The sequence below is a fragment of the Prionailurus viverrinus genome, chromosome B2, assembly GCF_022837055.1.
Source record: "Prionailurus viverrinus isolate Anna chromosome B2, UM_Priviv_1.0, whole genome shotgun sequence".
Lineage (NCBI taxonomy): Eukaryota > Metazoa > Chordata > Mammalia > Carnivora > Felidae > Prionailurus > Prionailurus viverrinus.
Window position 1 is genome coordinate 111426248 of NC_062565.1, and position 22173 is coordinate 111448420.

The 22173-nt window shown below is 34.8% G+C and overlaps 1 protein-coding gene across 1 annotated transcript in view; it reads right to left on the bottom strand.

Annotated features, from left to right (window-relative positions):
- TRDN (triadin) overlaps positions 1 to 22173 on the bottom strand; it is a 305883-nt gene that overhangs the window by 23483 nt on the left and 260227 nt on the right. Inside the window, 1 exon segment of the mRNA XM_047860375.1 lies at positions 12698 to 12736. Coding sequence (XP_047716331.1) covers positions 12698 to 12736 — 39 coding nt within the window.

Below are 22173 nucleotides of genomic sequence, written 5' to 3' on the forward strand. Positions count from 1 at the left end.
CCTAAGAACATAGTTTTGAAAACTGGATAATATATTTTACCTTACAAATAGTATAAAAGCATGTATAGGCATAGGAGAAACAAAAGAAGGGATTGAGAATAGGTTCAAATAACTATGAAACCAGCATATTTTAGAATAGCAAAGAAGATATAAACTAAACAGGACATTAACATGAGGGAACTGGATCTTGTAAATTTTGCAATATTTTGTCAGAATAACTCACAAATTAGCCTGGAAACAGAAATCTTTCTAAAAGAGTTGACTTCTTAACAGGCAAGTATCTAAAGAGCTTCTGAGTTTTATTTTAATTTAGAAGAGCCAATCAACTTCTTCTATGACAAGTTATAAAGCCTTCTGTAGTAAATTGCTTTTGCCACCCTGAAACATCTAAATCCAAGTCTCATTACCACCTTCCTCAATTGGTTTTCTGATTGGATTGAAATGAAAAAAGAGGATTTTCAATGAAAATTTTATTATAAAGGGCAAAAAAAGAGCATTTCTTGATTCCCATAAACTACAGAAGGAAGACAATCATTCTGAGGAAGGCCTGAAAACTAAAAATTATGACTTTTGGAAGATTCTAAAATATATACTGTTGAAGAAATCTCTGAAAAAGATGACATATCTAATAGTGGCTAATAATTCTTTGTTTACACTAATGTTGGCTATACTAATGCATAAGTAGCATTTATAAATGTTAAAAGAAACTATTGTATTCTTTATTTTTCATAATAGAGGCAACTTCTCCAGGATCCACAGACCCTGTGTCTCTCCTTTAAGTCAGCTAAGAAAAGTTATACCTGTCATAGACTGATTCAGAAGCTACTAATGGAATTATGCTTGCTTGATTGAATTGGCTAAAAAATAGATCACCCAATCTTTATAAGATAGAACTAAAAACAATAAAAATAAAAATAAAGACTCTAATACTCAAATCACCATTAAAAATAGAAAAAAAAATAAGATTTTAGTACAGAAGTGGTTAATCAAAAGCTAAGCATGAAAAGGTTATATTGTTTTACCGCAAAACAAAAATTGTTTTCATTTTGGGAAGCCAAATGGCCAATGAATGTGTCTCAGATTTTTAAAGGCTGTAGCAAATTTAATTCTGGAAAGCGGTTGTTTCCCATATTTATTAATCTAATTTATAGATAACATGTTAAATGTTTATTTTGTGCCAAGAACCATGCTAAACATTTAAAAAATATTTTAACATTTATAGTAAACCTTGTAAGGTCAATCTTTCCATTTAACAAATTAGGAAACAGGCTTTCAGATCCATTTGACCATATAATTAAACTCTTACTCATTTGTTCATTCAGAACCATTTACTGAGCTCTTACTACGTGCCAGGAACTGTTTTAAGCACAGGAAATACATGAAATAAACCAGCAAAATCCCTGCCCTAAACAACATAAGGTACACTGCCCTGCTTTGTTATTAATATCATCTAGAATTGTTATCCAAAGATTACTTTAAGTTTACAATTCAAAATAAGAGTACCACCATTTGAGGTGTTTTGTTTTGTTTTGTTGTTTTCCACCCACCTTCCTCTCTTGCCTTGATCTATCATGTCTATATTATTGGGACGAAAATACTTGAGGTTCCAAATTTGGCAGTACACTATACCAAGGATATATTGGCAAAAGGAAGTATGCTACATTTTAGGTTACCTTAAAGTCAAAGAGGACAACTTGAGACACTGTGAGTCTTTTGTTCACTGACTTAGAAATCAAATTGAGTGTGTGAATGAGGTCATTGATGTGTTGAAAGAAGCCATGTTATTCCATGAATTTTGTAACATGGGAAACAATTGATCTTTGTATCAGCTTCCTTGCCTATAACGTGGGCTAAATAATGGAACCTGAAACACAGATCATTATGAGATGAAATTATGTTATGTATGTATGTAAATAAATCCTCTTGATTAATTAATTGCTACACCAATATTAGTTATTTTTCATTTTCCAAGATTTGAATTACAAGACATTTAATAAATGTCCTTCAACTAACAGAGTAAAAATCACTATAATTTTCTTGATCTATTGTTTCTTTTCAGTAATAAACCCTCTCAGCATATTATAATGACACATACCTGTTGACTACTCAATAAACATTAGCCTATGATAGAAATGGTGGTTGACTTGCTGCCTCAGAGATTTACATGAGTCTCTGTAGGGATACTTATGAAGTATTTATCACTACTGCCACTTTCTAGCAATTACTCAATTTTCCATATCAGCCTAATTTTAATATAATTTTTATCCCCCAAATTAAATTACAACAAAATTTTCTGTCTTCTTATTTATGGGAAAAATAACATGAAATTTTGAGATAGCAATGCCTGGGTGTAAGTAAATTATACATGTTAACATATCTTCATTGTTCTAATTGTGACGCGAACTGAACATTTTCTCCAGTCTTTCTCATTTGGTTTTTCTTTTCTTTTTTTAATATATGTTGTCACTCATTTTTTAAAAAAATTCTATTATCTTTGCTCTATTGCTTCCCCAAATCTTTTAAGTAAAAGACCTCATTCCTCACAGTGCATTCAGCCGAACACTGCTATTATATTACAGAAAAGATACCATGGTTGAATAAAGGTGAAAAACATTGGGTAAAAAAAGGTTCAGCTGGTTTCTTTACTATCACACTTCCTTAATGTGTCCATGTGTATGATAAATTCCAAGAGCTTTTCCCAAACTTGCGTAACCTCAAAATTCTTTCATGTACCAAAAATTATAACTAGTCTTCTATGCAAAACACTTTGCTAAATACAAATGCAAGAAATAACTTATACTGCAAGACATCCTTCTACCCTTTAGAGTTACAAAGAAAAACTCCGTAACAGTAATGTTATTGATGTATACTCTTAGCTGAACTGTATACAATTATACAGTTTCTAAGGAAGAGGGACTTAGTTCAAAGTTTTAAGGTTAGAAGTGATACCACACAGGGGTGCCTGGGTGGCTCAGTTGGTTAAGCGCCTGACTCTTCATTTCAGCTCAAGGCATGATCTTACAATTCATGGGTGAACCCCGCATTGCGCTCCACACAGAGAGTGTAGAGCCTGTTTGGAATTCTCTCTCTCTCTCTCTCTCTCTCTCTCTCTCTCTCTCTCTTTCTCTCTTTCTCTCTGCCCTCTCCTGCTTGCTCTGTTTCTCTAAATAAAAAAAAAGAAACAAAAAAGTTAAAAAAAAAAGTGGCACCACATAAGCCACTGGAGAAATATCACACAAGTAAACAAGTTAAAAATGAGAAGATCTATATGGGAAAGGAAGTGATTTGATCTTGATGACAGGTAATTAAACAAAATGAAATACTTTTAGGCATTACATACAGAAATCCCTTATTTTCAGGTCTTCAAAAATGGAATTAGTGTATGCCTTAGTTTTTAGCATTTTCCCAATGCATTATTGACTTTCATTGATTCTGTAACCCTGTGAAGTTGTAAAGATGGTTGCTGTTATATCTCTGATAGATTAGGAACCATTTAAAACTACAGTTTCTCTGATGTCACATCTTCCTTTCTCTTTACTATGCCATGCTGTTTTCCTAAGTCACACTTTTCCCTTTTTCAGACAAGGCTTTAAAATAATAACCTACAATTTAGACAAAGTATACGATGTAGATTTTCTGGCCCTAATTCCTGGCCTCCAACTAAATGCCTCAAACTATAGTAATTTGGTTTTCCTCTTATTTAGCTCCACTAAAACTACTTGTAAGATCATTAGTGTCTCCATATTATACATTCCAATGAATATTTTTCAGTCTTTATCTTACCATGAGTTTTTTCCACATTTGACACTTTGACAGCTTCTCCTCCTTGAAATTCTTTCCTCCCTGGTTTCTGAGACAATATCTCTAGCTTCTAAAGAATTCTCTCCTTCCTTTTTAAATTTTTTAACTCCTTCAGGGTCTTCTTCTCTAACCACTCCTACATTTTAGTATTCTTCTTGGTGTTCTTTAGTGTTCTTTGCTGCCTTAGTTCTGGGTCTTTCTCTCTCACTTCCCTTGGTAGATGTCAATAACTCTCATTGTTTAAACCAGCATATCTTTGCTAGGAATTTCCACCTCTACTACCGTATTTTTCCCCCAGATACTTGACAATCATACATAAGCGCATATCCCACAGCTACCTCTAATTCAACATTTGTCTCCGTGATGGCTACTACAACTGGATTACAAACTCGAGGAGGAAAGGAACTTAACTGGGTTTACCAATACAACACAACACAACAACTTGACTGTGTTTATGATTGTGCTCACCATATTGCCTAGCATATAGTAACTGCTCAATACAAATTTTGAATAATTAATATGTCAAAAATTTACTTAATATGTATGGCTTCCTTTTTAAAAATCTGCCACTTCTTTTGGAAATTCCAACCACAGCAAATGACATTACTGTCCACATACTATTCCAAGACAGAAACCTGGGAGTTAGCTTGAATTTTTCTCACCCCCACCCCAAATAATGGCAGTTATACTTCCTAAATACTTCTTTAATAGCTCTCCTCTTTTCCTTCCTACTAATGCTCTCTCTAGATCTTTTTAATAACTCTACAGGTGTCAGTGCAAGATCTCATCACCTAGAAAACTGGTTTCCTGAAACTACTGGCATCCTCTTTATCTTCAATCTCTGTGATTACTCAGAATCAGTAATTTGAAATTCTATGTTAAGCTGTACCTCATTTTGCTTAAATACTTGTAATTCTTTCTAATTTCCTTTAGGAAAAAGGACACAACCCTTACTCAGGTAGCATGATTTTCTGTTGCTGTTCCTCTTAAGCCTCATCCATTCCTGTTCTCCACTTGACATGTACTGACTCTTGACTTTGTACTGAAATGAAGGTGAGATCTTGTGGTTTCAGTTCTCCTGACTGTTTTCCATCTGGCTGAGGCTTGTGCAAATATCTCTGTCTAGAATGCCTCACTCAGGCTTTCTTCACCAGGCTTATCTTCACCCATCTTGTGAAACTATTGATGTATCCTCTCCTTTGGGAATATTTCTCTGAACCAATAGGCTGGAGAAATGTAACTTTCCACTGTGCTCAGAAAGCACACTCCGCACAACTTTTCTGTTTGTTTGATTTTCTTTTATTCATTTTTGTTATGATTAGCTCTTTATTTAATGATCTCTGCCTTGATACAAAATATTTCTTGAGAATTTAAGGTATTTATCTTTATGTCCTCAAAACCTAACACACTTTTAAATATATGGTTGAAATTCAATAAATACTGAACTAAAATGAGCCTTTGATCCTAGCACAACTCAGTTTAGTTAATGACATTAAGATTTAACTATTTCTACAATTTATGGGAGTCCTGCATATCCAATGCTTTCTGGTTACCTAAAGATGTATATACTATTCAGGTGGTGTGTGGAGTGGTTGGGGGAAGAAAGAGAGGGAGAAGGAAGACAGAGAGAATACATTTTCTCTTGTCCAAGGATCTAATTAATAAACTATATGCATATATATATGCATATTTACAAATATATATATACAAATATATATATATTTGTAAGACCACTAGTAATTTTTTGATAGTTACTGCACTTATTTTAGATAGTTATTTTAGATAGTTATTATATATAAATAGTTTATATATATAGTGTATATATATATGTACACATATACATATATATTTATATGTATATAAATTATACATGTTATATATATGTAAAAAACTAATGGGGGAAGGATTATACATATATGTATAATATGTACATAGGATTATACATATATGCATAATATGTATAATTATGTTTATATAATGTTTATATATAGTGTATATATATATATATACACATATATACATATATATATACACACTTGTGTAGGATCACTATAGTAATTTTTAGATAGTTATTACATCAGTTTAGTTTTATGATGACAGACATAAATTAAATAGAGTCACCAATTAGAAGCAAGTTCTTTGAGTGTTATGAGCCAAAGATACTTTGATGACTGATAGGTATTGAGTACATACTGTTTTCCTTTGGCCAAAACATTTACCTATTGTGTCCATATCTTAGCCAGGTGGTAAAATACACAGACAGCTTACTCTTGACATACATGTTCTGCTAACAAAATATGTGTTTGTTTATTCCTTTTAAGGTCAAAGGAATGCACAGGTATGTTCAGTGCTTGTTTGCCTATGCTATGTCATAAGAAAGGAATAGGTGTTTCCTTAATCATTTCATGAACTACTTAAGTCCAGAAATCACCCATCAAGTGAAACAGTGGGTAGACGATGTCAACCAGTGCTCAGTAAGTGTGAGGACCCCACTGCTAGTGAGAAAAAAACCATTTAAAAATATAAGTCCAGGGACGCCTGGGTGGCTCAGTCGGTTGAGCGTCCGACTTCGGCTCAGGTCGTGATCTTGCAGTTTGTAAGTTCAAGCTCCGCATCGGGCTCTGTGCTGACAGCTTGGAGCCTGGAGCCTGGAGCCTGCTTCGGATTCTTTGGCTCCGTCTCTCTGCCCCTTCCACACTCATGCTCTGTCTCTCTCTGGTCTCTCAAAGATGAATAAACGTTTAAAAAATTAAAAAAAAATAAAAATATAAGTCCATTCTTAATTTTTTTAATGTTTATTTATTTTTGAGAGAGAGAGAGACAGAGCATGAGTGGGAGAGCGGTAGAGAAAGAGGGAGACACAGAATCTGAAGCAGGCCCCAGGCTCTGAGCTGTCAACACAGAGCCAGATGTGGAGCTTGAACTCATGAATGCGACCTGAGCCAAAGTCGGACACTTAACCGACTGAGCCACCCAGATTCCCCAAGTCCATTCTAAATTAGCAAAGTTTTTGGTAAAAGAGAAGTTTAATGTTATTCTTCCCTGGAGATAAGGGCAATAATAGATGTCTATGAAATCTGTAATAGTACATCCCAGATTTTAATGTACATACTGGTGACCTGGGAAATGTGTTAAAATCCAAATTCTTATTCAGCAGTTACAAGATGCTATATTTCTAACAAGGAACCAGGTGATGCTGCTGTTGTTTTGAGAACCACCGTTGAAATAGCAAGAGTAGATGTGATAAACTTTTATATTTTTCTGTTTTCATAGCATTGAAAGTACTTTCATATATATTATATCACATGATTCTCATGATAAGTCTGTTAGATTGGCATGGGATGTTCTGTTGGTGGTGACTCTATTTTATAGGTAAATTAAGAGAGATTCAGCCCTTAAGAGATTTGTTGTAAAATACTCCATATCTATTTTCTTGGAACTCCTCCTTCTATACCATCCTTCCCCCATTAGTTTTTTACATTTAAAAAACTGCTTCTACACGCCCTATATCATAAAGCCAAGACACATATCAAACATATATTTTAAAAATCACTAACCAATGCCTTTCTTTCCAAGAGGATAATATTGTCAACACGCGGTGGCTATGGTAACTTTTGAATGTTTTCCTGTCTCAGAGATTAGAGAAGACTAAACAGCTCGCAGCAGTTAATATAGGAGCTTAGATAGAAAATTAGTAGAAACCCATTCAATACATGTGGATACCACATGACATGCTAGAGGAAAACGTGTGTCAACCGACCAAGGCTGGAGAACTCATGGCGTGTGTTTGTAGAAAGAGAACAGTGGTGGGTGGGAAAGTAAGCTGTCAAGATTGGAAACAAGGTTTATAGGTAAGGTGCTTTTAACATGGACCTGAAGTGAAAGAAAACTATTCAAAGACACTGAAGAGACAAAATTCCACAAACGTGGCAATCTTTTTTAAATGTCTGTGTGAGTGCAGGGGGAGCAGTAGTGGTGGTGGATTAGACGAAAGGAGAGCACATGAAGAAATATGCTGAGGGCTGTATAATGCAGTGGCAATGAATCTAGCTCTATTCTCTGCAGATATTCATTTAGAAAAAATAACTAGCACAAGCATGTGCTGGATCTGTGAAGAGGAGATGGAAGCAAGAGGATTAAGTCATGAGTTTGTTTACCTATTCATGCAAGAGATGAGAAGAGCTAAAAGTATGGTCTTGCCAGGAGAGAGAATAAAGGGGATCACAAAGGTGGGAGATACATAACTTGATACCTAACTGGACACTGGGTTCTGAAAGAGAAGGAGAAGCTGCAAATGACTCAAGTTTAAGTCAATGTAACTGAATGGTGATTCGTGTGTTCCATTTGTTGAGACAAGGAACAATGGCAACAACAACAACAAGGCAATGGAGGAGATGTTGAGTTCAGTTATAAACAAAGTGAGGTGTAGGCAAAATAACCAAGTGAAAATTTTGTTAGACACTTAGAAACACAGTGACACAACTGTGAAGATTTTATTTATGAACATTAATTTTCTTGATACATAAGAAAAATAAATTATTCCCTGTGATTTATGTCTTTTTTTGTTTGTTTTTAATTATATAACTACTTTTAATTACTAGTCATGGCTTCCCGAAAAGAACACTTAGCTATTTTCTAATTACCTAATGAAATGCATGTCCCATTTGCCAACATTTTCATTGGCAAATAAAAAAGGAATTTAGTGGCTAATAATATGCTATGTCAAAAACAAATAATTATAATGTTGCCCCAGTATTTTAAAATGAAGTCATTTTTTGTTGTTGTTTTTAACAGTGTGGGTTAAGTGGTTTAGTTTTTGCCAAAGAAAGATGTTTTTTTAAATATGAGAGATGGTGAACATGGTCAAATATTGTGTAGGGGTCAGTGTAATATGAAGCAAGAAAACCATCCCCTGGTTTTGGCAACAAACATGTTAGTGGTCACTTCCACACAGAGATTTTAGGAGAAAAGATGATTCCACAGGAGTGTCCTCATGTATGCTCAACTTTAAGTTAATCTATCCTTTCTTTATTCCCTCAAAGCTCAGGGGCATTTTGTTCTTGCTCATAATTAAGCCAATTCCGTCCACCTGTAGTGCCTATCTCAATTTTTCTCATCTCTAGGACAGTTATCTCCTCATGAGTATCTCCCTCTGGATTTCTTGCTCTGCCTCTCTCTGGAATAATCTACCTGATTATCACCAATATGAGCACAACAAACATATTCCATTGATTCTACCTGTCAAAATAAAATACTTTGCCTCCCTTTATCAACAAACTCCTGGAAGAAGAAGTTTATGCTGTCTCCACTTACTGATCAATCCTTTACTTAATTCCTATAAACTTTCTACTAACCACTCTACTGAAAATGCTCTCCAAAAGGTCACATAATGGCAGGTTTTTGTCAAATATAGTGGCTTTTTCTCAGTCATCATGTCTCATGACCTTTCTGAGACGTTTGCACTGCTGACTTTTCCATGTTTTCTTGAAAGTGTCCCTGCTTTGGAATGCTGATACGTTGCATTTCCTGATCTTCCAGGTAACCTACTTGCCTTCTCATGACCAGTTCTTTTACTTTTCCAAGAAGCTATCCTTAATTCCCTCCTCTTTTCTCTCTACATTACTTTTTTTTGAACAACTCCTTTCCTCCTTTGCCTTTGAATTCTAAACTTGTTTTTTTTTTAATTTTTTTAATGTTTATTCATTTTTGAGAGACAGAGACAGACAGAGCATGAGCGGGAAAGGGGCAGAGAGAGGGAGACACAGAATCTGAAGCAGGCTCCAGGCTCTGAGCTGTCAGCACAGAGCCTGATGTGGGGCTTGAATTCACGAACTTCGAGATCATGACCTGAGCCACCCAGACGCCCCTTGAATTCTAAACTTCTGAACTCATGTTTACAGAACCTAGTCTGAGGATCCCAAGTGTATGCTCCCAATTTCCAAGGCTCGCTTGGATATCTCTGTGTGCGGGTCCACTAGCATCCACCCACCTATGCTTCCTTTACGAAGTCTACATTTGATCACCTTTACCATCCGTTCTTGCTTGAGACCTTGGAGTTTGGTATAGCTTATGTCATCAATGCCTATTCTTCTCCTGTGAAACATCTTGACAGTTACAAAAGCAGCAATAGCACAGTATAGAGAGTATGACTGTGTTTTTAAAGCATATGATTTCATGTAACTGAAAGAATATGTACTGAGATATTATCCATATTTTCAATGGGTTGCGAGGTTCTGTGGTTTTTTTTTTTTAATTTTTTTTTTCAACGTTTATTTATTTTTGGGACAGAGAGAGACAGAGCATGAACGGGGGAGGGGCAGAGAGAGAGGGAGACACAGAATGGGAAACAGGCTCCAGGCTCTGAGCCATCAGCCCAGAGCCCGACGCGGGGCTCGAACTCACGGACTGCGAGATCGTGACCTGGCTGAAGTTGGACGCTTAACCGACTGCGCCACCCAGGCGCCCCAGTTCTGTGGTTTTTAAAAACTTAATTCCTAATAATTCTACACTGAACACTAGTCATGTCTATAAATGTGGGGAATAAACAAAATTCACTTCCTCACTGCTTCTTCTCTGTGTCAATTTCTCCCATTTTTACTGTGTAATACTTAGAGTGCTAAAACACACTGGAGTCAAATCTCTGATTGAGAATCCTTTCCATAGGATTTCATCTCACATGCCATTATAAGACTTTCTTCTTCCAATTCACATTCTAAGAATCCAAACTTTTCACTTTGGCCTCCTAATCTCCCTCTCTTTATTTCCAGAAACACCCTCCTTTGACTATATACCACAGCTGCAGTCTTGCCTTCTTCTGTTCCTCATTCAGCACCTGGCATCTCCTCTTGTCCTTGGTCCTCTCCTCACTGCATCCTGCTTACATCATGCTCAGCCGGCCCCTGAGTTAGCACCTTGATCGAGCTACCATTTACTGAAGCCAAACCAAATGGCAAGCATCAATTCTATTTCTTTTTGACAATCCTGCTGGCCTATTATGATGGTCTTTGTTCAATAGATAAAGAAGTTGAAACTCAGAAATGTTAAGTAATTTAAGTAAAGTCATATTCCCAGCAAGTGGCAAAAAGAGTCAAATTCATGTCTTTCTTTATAAAATTGGCACTGCTTCCACTGGGCTGTATAATCACCTCCCTGTCTCAGCTGTTCTTGCATATTCCTAAAATCCTAGCTTAAACCCATCATCATCTCCTTGAGGTTTTCACTGATTGACAAGACCACAGGGGTGACTCCTCCCTCCAGACTCTTAGAGCAGTCATCACTAATAGAGTTGTCTTCTAGCCAACGTTTGATAGTTTGTGTCTATGTCCTTAATTATACTCTCTTAGTAGAGAAACAAGGCCTTATCACTTGTTTGTAAGTTTTGCATCACCAAGCACAATCCTGAACATAAGGCAGTGTCATTTAGCATAATATATATTTTCAATAAATTGCTGATTGATTATATAAAATATGCTATTAATGCCGATTTCTCTTTCCTTTTAGGGAGTTAAAAATAAATATAACATCAAAATAGATATAAATATTTAATGTAAACTAATAATACGAAATTTATAGTGCATATTACTTTTCCCATTACAAACCAACAGTAAAATAAGGCATCAAATACAGTGTTATGCTCACAGGAAGGAGTGACGTCATGCACCTTTTATTTGATCAGCAATCTTTCAGTGACACCAGTAAAAGAGCTAACAACAGTAGAGCAATTTTTATAAGTAGTTTTCCCTTTTCTGCAGATATATCTAAAGCTCAGTTATAAGTTTCGATGTTAATAATGTATCATATCTCTATTATGCATTTTTCTCACTGTGTAAAATTGGTCATTTTTTCCCCACTTATCTTCTAGAGAATGCAGACTTTCAGATTTCATAAAGTCAATCAAAGAGGCTATGTTTATGCACTAAAAAAACAATGAATTACTTTTGCTATGTTAACAGTACTTTGAAAAGAAGTGATAATACTTCAAGTTAATATTTAACATATACACAGAAGGGGGAAACAAGAATTAGTTACATATAGGTTAAACTTTGTCAAAATGAGTATATACAAATACTTTAAGACCAATGATATGTATGTCTGTGTGTACATAGTACTTTCACTGTATGGAGAGATATAGATATAAACTTCCTTTGCGTATGCAGATATAGACATATAAATAAGTATCTTTACATAGATATGAAATATTTGGAATAGGGTTAGCTCTAGAAAGATTGTAATTACTAATTGGAATTTTTGGTTTTCTTTTTCTGCACTGTATTTAATGAAGTTCCTTCTAACTTTTAACATCTCTCTTAAGAGTGTCCAGCTCTTGTCTTCCTCCCTCACAGAACCTGTTTTCAGCAATTCTATTTTCAAAGTATTCCAATTTTCAAATGAATGGTCAAGAAGGCAATGGACTCCCATTCCAAAGAATATTTGCATATTTAATCAATGGGAAAGAAAATGGTTGAATCTATTAGGCTGACCCATATAAAACTACTGTTTTGAGGTAAAAATGGTTGAATATATGTGATTTCATAAGTTTCAATGAAGATATGAATCAGTTTCAGGCGTTTGATCTGGTTGAAGCCTCTGAAACATAAATTGTCCCTTGGCACTTTGTAAACAGTGCTCAATTGCCCACTAGATGAATAAGGAGAAGCATATGCTAACAGTTCCAGCGCTTTGGTGACCTTATCCAGAAAACACAGAATCTATTTTAACTTAAGAATATCTTCAAGTTTATTGCTTATTACACTTAATATATATGGGATGGGTGCATCAATATTTTTTCAATGTTTTGAGCATTTCAAGGCCTTACGCATCCCTGATTATAACACTAGTTTTGTTCATAACAAAACAGAACATCTATTTATATGTAAATCTTAGAAAGTGAACTTACCTGCTTTGGGTATCTTTTCCTCTTTTTTAATTTCAGGTTCTGGGGTAAAACATACACACACACACACACACAAACACACAGGTGGATAAAATAAGCATTTGAAAAAACCCATACAAATCAATTTTAATAGATTTTTATCAATTTTAATTATAGTTACACACTTTTATCAATATGCAATGAAACATGTGTTCTTAGTAAGTGGTAAAGTGACTTAAACAAAATGACTTGATTTTGAAATCTAGTTTGCTAAGTTTTATATAGAACATACTAAGTAATTTGTCTTTACTAACAGCCCATTTCTTAGGATTCATAAGTCCTCTAAGTAATATAAATAAAAAATTAATAATAATTACTAGGAAAAAGTGTTGTAATTTTTCCTAATTTAACCAATTCAAGCCATTTATTAATTTTGACTACATACGCTCAATTCATGGAGCGCCACCTGGTGGTTAACTTAATAATTTCAAACAGGTATAATTTCTGTTTTTATTAGTATTTATTATTAATTTTATAAAGTAAATTAAATTGATTTATAAAGCATTAATATAAAACTTTATTAGAATGAAGTACTTTAATTTCTTATTGTCTTAGGAAATGTCTTTTGTCTAGAAACTGCATTCCAACTTAATATCATTATAGGATAAACACATAGTTTTAGAAAGTATCCAAATAATGTTCGTGATACATTGCCAATCAAGGTAATGGTTGACTATATTTTAATGTTTTCCATTTCTTCCTCTTGTTTAAACAATTTTTCTTAGGCTGTATACTTCTTTCCTGGCAAAAAGTCTTGTTTTGATTAATGGAAGGGCCCTGCTACATTATGATTTTTCCTTCCTTCAGACAGCAGAAAAACTGACCTCATCGTTGGGATACGTTTTGAGAACAGACTGTGTTATCTGAGATAGTGCTCTCTGGCTTTATTTGAGTGGTAGCCTAGTAGAGTCTCATTTTCTGGAGTTACAAAATAAACAAACAAACAAACAAACAAAACCCACAAAAAACAAAACAAAACAAAACACCTCATTTGTTTAACAGCAGAATTTTATATAGTAGAGAATTATATAACCACTCACACCCTACTTCCTATAATACTTGAATGCATATCCTGTAAAAAGTGATATCGCTGCTCTTATCGCACTTCAACACTCCCTACCACATATTCCTCTCTTTTTATTTCACACATTCACTAAACTGGGTAGGGCACATGCTATTCTGTTGCTTTCCATGTGCTCTAATGTTATATAACAATTTTTATACAATTTAAATTTAATTTTTATTTATTGTCTAAGTCCCCATCTTAGATTTTAATTTCCACAAGAGCAGTAACTATGTCTTGTGCACTATTCAAATATCAACATTTATTTACATATCTGACATGTGGCATATGATCAATAAACACTGTGGAGTGAGTGGATCAATGAACAAAACGGTGACTACAGAAGGACCGAATGCTCCCTCTTGTGTATCTAAAGTCCTAGAAGAAATTCATTTATCTCACGCTTCCGGAGCTAGAAATAAAATTTCAGTGTCCCAGGATGGGTTTCGTAAACATGTTACTCATCAGGTAGAGCAATCTATTTGAAAGGGCCTTACTTCTTACTACACATGGCTCTCTCCCCCTCAATTACATTGTTATCGCAATCTTGACATGGGATTATCTTAGTCTTAATGTGTGTCGAGAGATCTGAGAAACATAAAAGTTGTTGAGAATATTTTTATCAGTACGTTATGATTTTTATGAGTGCAATACAACCAGAATCAACTTCTATCTTGTACATAGAATTTTACACTCTCTCTTATGAACGTGCACTATCCAACATGCGTGTGCCCATGGACCCTCACACTATATAGAAATACTGACTTTTGGTATTGCGTAAAAACACTTACAGCATGACCTCACAAGTTATGAGTTCATGGTAAGTGTAAAAAGGAGGATTTGAATCATACAATATGGCTTTAAGACAAGTTCACTTGCTCAAGTTTTGTGACCTTGGGCATTACTTAAAACCTTAAATCTCAAATTTTTCATTCCTAAAATGGAGAAAATAATGTTGTAAAATTAATGAGAATTATAAGTGATGTATGGAAAGCACTTTATTATTTTAAATTGTACTCATAAACTTAAATTGCACAGTGATTTTCATTTTTTTCTTACAGAATTGGGCCTTTACCCTTGAAGATGCAAAGCAGGAGTTGATATGTGAGATTATTGTTAAAGGATTTTCTAAGGTGAGCATCTCCTTTATTAGGCTACTTGCTAATTCAGAGCTCAGTGCCTTCATTTTGAAAATGGCATTACTACTGAAGGTTAAGTCTTTAATTTTTGAGTCACAAATGGATGCCTGTTCCTAGTCACATAAAAATGACAAATGTATATATATGTATATCTATGTATATGTATATATATCTATATATGTACATCTATCTATATATGTGTGTGTGTATATATATATATATATATATTAAGGAATATATGTATTTATATTTAAGTTTAGTCCAACGGCTTCATTGAGAAACTTCAAGAAACTAAGGACAACGGTTAATGCTGGAGATTGGGACCTGGAGGCCAGAATGGGAATTATTTTCATCCAATTTTTACGGTTTGAAATTTTTTTTTCACCACTGATTATTATCATATAATAATAAAATAACCGATTTGCATAAACATTTGTCACTTGAGCCCTTCATTTTGGGCTCCACATGCAAGCGTTGCAGAAACATGGAATCAAGAAATCCCCACGCTGAGTTGTTGAGACAGACAGCCTGTCATTTCATATGCAGCACTGACTTTTCCAGGCTGTTGATTTCATTTATGAAATGTAAATTGCTGACGGGCCTGGGGAAGGGAGCTTCATTAACGATTTTTCAATGTCATCAACACTATGTTCTCAAGTAAAGCGGGCCGACCAAACTTCATCATGCTTGTGCTTGAGTCAGAGAAGGGCAGCCATGGAGACCAACTCTGTTTAGGAGTCTCTGTTTTGTTTTCATGAAATTAAAAGAAATCTATACAATATATAAATTCCAAGAATCGACATTAAGAATGCCTCTATTTTAGATATTTTGTAAGGAGAAGGTGACTATCACTGATTTTTCTTTTTTCACTTTATTTTGTTACCATTTTCACATTTGCTTGTTAGTACATAGTGGCCTGATATGTATAATAAATAATAACCATAATCAGATTTGTCAACCAATGATATTTTCCTCATGGCACTCACTAAATAAGTGTATTATATGCATTATTTATATCGTATTTATGTAATATGAAATATTTGTGTTTATTTGATCTCTAACCCCAGTAGAGTATAAACGTCATGAGTCCTGAGATGAGTTATTATTTCCTCTGCTGAATCATAGCACATAGATCAATGTTTTGTGCAGAATAAGGATCAAAATATTTGTTGCAAAAATGAAGAAATTATCTTACATAATCCTCACATGCCTCTTCTACGAGATACATACTACTATTACACCCACTTTACAGATAACAATACTAAGGCTCCATAATTTGTCTAAGTTCATTTTCCCTAATAAGTGACAAAACTGGTCTTTGAATACTGGTTTTTATGACCACCTTCAAAGCCTTAAGCACTTATAATGAAAACAGCTATAATTACTGTTGCTACAGAAAGAATAAAAGCTTTTAAACATTTCATACATAAAAACATTACAGTAAGCCACATTCCATATCTTACAGGTAGGTTGCTATTTACCTAGTGTATTTTATGTAGACAAAAACAATTATTAACAGTTTTTATTATTTAGTTGACATAAACAATTTAGACACTAAAGTTTCTATTTTTTTTAGCCACTCATTGAATCATGTTGTATAAATTAGCTTCCTAAATTAGGCTGGTCAAACTAAATAAATAGATTGAGCATTGATAAAAAATTGATAGCTGTCTGATATACTCCTGTGGTTGTATTCCATATTTAATGGCACGGGAAGGTTTTACATTTAAAAGCAGGTCACCAAGTCCATTTTTGTAAAATATACAGAAGAACTTCAGCAGTCAGTTGTTTGTGAGTTTTGGTCTGAGGGAGTCTGGAAACCTGGTGGCTAAGGACACAACTCATACTGCCAGTGGTGTGTCCCAGATCCACCCCAGGTGTCTATGTGACCTGAGCAAGTCACTTTCAGTGCTTCAATGTTCACATTAATAAAAAAGGATGCTGTAGGGGTACCTAGTGGCTCAGTCATTTGAGCATCTGACTTCGGCTCAGGTCGTGATCTCATGGTTCATGATTTTGAGCCCACATTGGGCTTGAAGCCGTCAGCACAGAGCCCTCTTGGGATCCTCTGTCCCCCCTACACCCCCTTTCTCTGTCTCTCCCCTACTTGTCTGCTCTCTCTCTGCCTCTCAAAAAAACATTTAAAAAAAGGATGCTGTAAAAATTAAACTGAACACTACATGTGAGGCATTTAGAACAGAATCAGATACAATGCAAGTAGCGCACATCATTCTCTTGATACTTTAAACTATGTTTCTTATATTTTTCTACCATACTGCTAAATAAAATATATTTTAAATATATATTTTTAAATAAGACAATTAAAATTTTGTGTATTTAATAAAAGTTAGTGTTCATGAATTTTTTCTAAACCCATGTTTTTTATATCATTTGAGTAATCATTTGCAATTTCTAATGAAAATCTGCCACTAGTGTGCACACATACACATTTACAGGACTGTACTATGGCTCTCATTATATTACTTAAAACCAGGGCACCTGGGTGGCTCTGTCAGTTAAACATTTGACTCTTGATTGTGGCTCAGGTCATGATCTCATGGTTTGTGGGATGAAGCCCCTTGTTGGCTTCTGCCGTGACACCCTCTTTCTCTGCCCCTCCTCTGTTCATGCTTTCTCTCTCTCAAAAATAAATAAACAAACATAAAAAAATAAATTATATGCAAAACACACACACTTTCACATTTTGTTGTTTCCTTGATGCTTTATGGGAGGGGACAGAGAACTACTGTCATTCCAAGTAACTTGGCTTCAAAATTTGGGATTAGGGAAAATTCAGACTGAACTCATGTTTTTTCATGTCCTGAGAGGACTTGTTTTGCACACATTTCATCTGTTTTGATAGGTAGCATTTGATTTCATCTGCTGTGGACACATTACTTTGTAGCCCAGGTAAATACAATTGTGAGAAAGAAAAAATCTGACTACCTTTAGGTTTGACTTGGAACTTCTTCAGTTTACAGACTTACAAAAGAAGAAACTGTCCCAAGTTTAGGTGATGTCACGTATAGAACCAACACCTGGCATCATCTCCTTCATGACTTTTCATCTTATCTGTGCCTACATTTCTTTACTTCAATATTCTATGGACTATTTAATATTTTCCTTCTTCTTTTTTAACCATGTCCATATGGTTTTGAAATATTACACATCCTCTATGCTTCTATTTTTCCTGCTTGAGTTTCTAAAGTTGTATCATATTTGTTTATAAAGTGAGGAATCCTCCATTCATAATAAAGGGGCAAGGTGATGGTATTCTCAAGTAACTAGGCAACCTCATAAAAGTAAGGACTTGCAGAGATCATTTTGTACTGCAGTTGGAGGAAAACAGACACACAAACCGACTAAACAAAAAAATCCCTTGGTTTGAAATTTATTTCCTTTATATTAATCAATGATTTAATATGAGGCATCTGAAATTCTAAATTTTAATTTTTTCACCTTATGAAATGGAAAATTATATTAGATGATGTATTTGTGGCTAAGATTAGATTAAATAATTGAATAAATATTTTACGAGCACTCATATACTAATATCTAAATAGCAGATACCCATAGATTGGATAAAAAACTTTGATATCCCTTGTCTAAGGCAGCATTGGAGGCCACTTTATATTTCCTCTTTTTCAAATATTGTAAGATTTTCTTGGACAGACTTTTGTCTTGCTCATCTTTGGAAACACAGCATCTAAAATATCCCCAGACTATACCAACATTCAAAATTTGTTATTGATACAAAACAAAGAAAAATGTGGTTTAAAGATGTCAGGAAAATCAAATCTATAAACTTTGCTTTTAGGTGGCTCAGGCCAAAATATGAAATGGAATCTCTCTTCCATTAACCTAAGCCTTACTAAAAGCCCATTAGAACTGACTCACCCACATTCAACACTGATACACATTATCTTCAGATTTTATATTTAATTTGCTCCAATCAGGAATAATTATCCAGAGTAAGTGAATTAACTAGTTTATAGCCAGTCTAAGCTAGAGTCTCAAGCTAATGAGCAGTGTTCTTTCCATAACATGTATGCACACATACAAACACCCGCCCCCCCCCCCCAGACGCACACACACACACACACACACACACACACACACATTCTCTTTGCCTCTGTGTCTGTCTCTTTCTCTTGCCTCTCATTCCCATTAGGTCAAAAAAAATTTGCTTTATAAGCTTCTGTAGGCATAGTTCTAAAATGGTTCTAGTTTGGGGCGCCTGGGTGGCGCAGTTGGTTAAGTGTCCGACTTCAGCCAGGTCACGATCTCGCTGTCCGGGAGTTCGAGCCCCGCGTCAGGCTCTGGGCTGATGGCTTGGAGCCTGGAGCCTGTTTCCGATTCTGTGTCTCCCTCTCTCTCTGCCCCTCCCCCGTTCATGCTCTGTCTCTCTCTGTCCCAAAAATAAATAAAAAACGTTGAAAAAAAATTTAAAAAAAAATAAAATGGTTCTAGTTTGTAATGCAAGCACTTAATGTGTGACTCAAAGCTTTGTGTCTAGGACCTGATGCTGCAATCCTTCCTTGGCAAGATTCCCAAGGAGTTTGATGCTCACAAGGAAAGTTTGCTGAGTAGACACTAAAGATGCAAAATGAGCCCAAGGGCATTCTCTCTTCGCAGCAAAGAATAAACACATACATTTTTCCTGCCTCATTCTGTCATCATTTCGTTTTTGCGATCCTTGGTCTTTCACATATACTAAGCCGATGTACCACGCTTCTGATAGTGCCACTCTGCCTTTATCTTCTCTTTCTTTTAGACCTCCCTATGTGTGCCTCATTATTCTTTCCTTCTTGCAGTTTCCATCGTAAAGAGTACACATTGAAATAAGTAAGAAATAATTGGAAGAGGCTGCACTTATCAGCTGCACAAAGAACAGTCAGTCAGAACAATGTCCTGTAGTGTTATTTGAAGATGGCAGGATAGTTGGTTGAATATATTTTAGGTAATGAGCCAGTTGACTTTAAACCATTCAATGGGTTCAGAAAGTTGTGTAACGATCATTTGCTCAGGTAAGGAAGCAGACATTCTTTTGTTTCTCCTTATCAAAGGGAGGGTCCCTCTTTAACTAGATTCTTCCCTGTTTCTCTGGGCACCAACATTCACTTTCTTTAACTTGAAGCAAGAATAATCAATGAAGTTAATAAAAGGTCACAAGTTTAAGTATGGATCATCCTATATCTTATTCAAATATGTAAAAATAATGCATGACCTTATATGAAAAATAATACATTTAACATTTTTAAAGTGAACAGGAAAAATAAAAAGACTTATGGTAACATTAAAAAAAATTATCCTCAAGGAGAGAGGCATATTAGAACATTCTCATAAGGTAGCATGAGTGACAACAAAAGTAGATGTGCAAAGGGACAGTGACTCATTTTCTTATGCTACTTTGCCCCTTCTAATGAGACCTTAACCGGAAAGAATACCAAAGAAGGAATCTTGGGGCTTTACATCCATAATTGTTTATATATTTCACATATAGTTGTATTTATCATTGAGCATTAATTTTTTGGAAGGAGAAAATAAAAATTCACAACACTTGGATACATTAATTTGTAAAGCCAATGATTATAATACAGAAAATTCGGCAACCTTAACTGCTTTCTTGCCAACACATAACCCCTTTCCATTCTGTCAACTTGGCATTTTAGCATGATCGGCACAACAGGAAAAAATGTTAGTCTGTAAGTTTCTGCTTAGAGTGACAGAGCTACAATTACTAGCTCAATTTTCACTTAAACAATTCTTCAGAAAGTGAGTCATCATGGATTTGTAAAGGCACCTATCGACACTTTATTTTTTGAATCTGACTGCTTTCAAAAAATTTTTTTAATGTTTATTTATTTTTGAGAGAGAGAGAGAGAGACAGAGTGTGAGTGAGGGAGGGGCAGAGAAAGAGGGAGGCACAGAATCTGAAGCAGGTTCCAGGCTCCATGCTGTCAGCACAGAGACCAATGCAAGAACCCATGAGCTGAGAGATCATGACCTGAGCTGAAGTTGGCACTTAACGAACTGAGCCACTCAGGCGCCCCCCTGACTGGTCTTCTTTTAATCAACAATTATCTATAACTTTCCTCCATTCCTACCAAATGCAAAAAAATTGTTATGGGGAAAAAACAACCTTGAGACCGTGTAAGGATAAGTCTTTTTAATATATTCCAATATTGAAGAACAAAGGAAAATAAGATTATTTTTAGGTGCATTTAAGTCTGATACTAAGTAGCTAATCCAGCATAGAAACCTTAGATAATCCTTTAATCTTTGTGCATCAATTTCTTCACTTGTTAAAATGATAGTATAATATTTTCTTCCTAAAATAACTCAAGGCAGAAATAAATCATGTCAATAATTAAATCAGAAACCAGGCATGGGAAAACCTAGAAAAAACTACACTAATATTAAAATGCTAATGTTGATTATTAAATCAAGTATTGTAGATCAACTATCAGATTTTAAAAACAATATTACAGCAAATTCTAATATTTCTTAGAAGATGGCAATGTCATAAGCAAAGATGACATTTGTGAATTGCAGTATTATTAGAAGAACTTTAATTCCAGAATGGTGAATCAAAATGTATGTTAGTTGCATTCACTTATTAGAATGATCAGTTGCAAAAGACAAAGTAAATCCCTGTAATATCAGTTTAGAGAATTAGAACAATAAATAACATTAAAACTGGAACTTTTTGGAAGTTTAGTGTCAATCATTGAACATCAGAATATTTTTGGTCCCAGATAATGTAGCAGTATAGCAACGCTGATTATGTTCCAACTGACGCATGTTGAATTAACATATTCTAAAAAGTGCTCTTAGAGACAACTCTCTGAGACCAACTGGTTTTGATTCTTTTCATAAAAGAAGACTGTATAATATCTACTTCTTCAACAGATTGTCAAACTTTTCCTTGCAGGTCTCTAGGTCTCAGTATTTAAATAATGTTTATAGAACCAACATTGGGAACTTCGGGATAAGACTTACAAACTGAAACTGAAAATGCACAAAATACCAACTTTTAGCAAATGAAAAGCAGAACAGATAGATTACTAGTATTGACCCTCAAGATACCTAGTTGTACTCATGCTAAAAAGAATGTCCTGGGTTCTTCAAGTAGCAGTTTTAAATGTATTCTTTACTAACTGTCCTCAGAACTTTACTCATCTCACCTTGATTCTTTCTGTCACTCATCCATGTGTGACCACACCTTCAAAATCCAT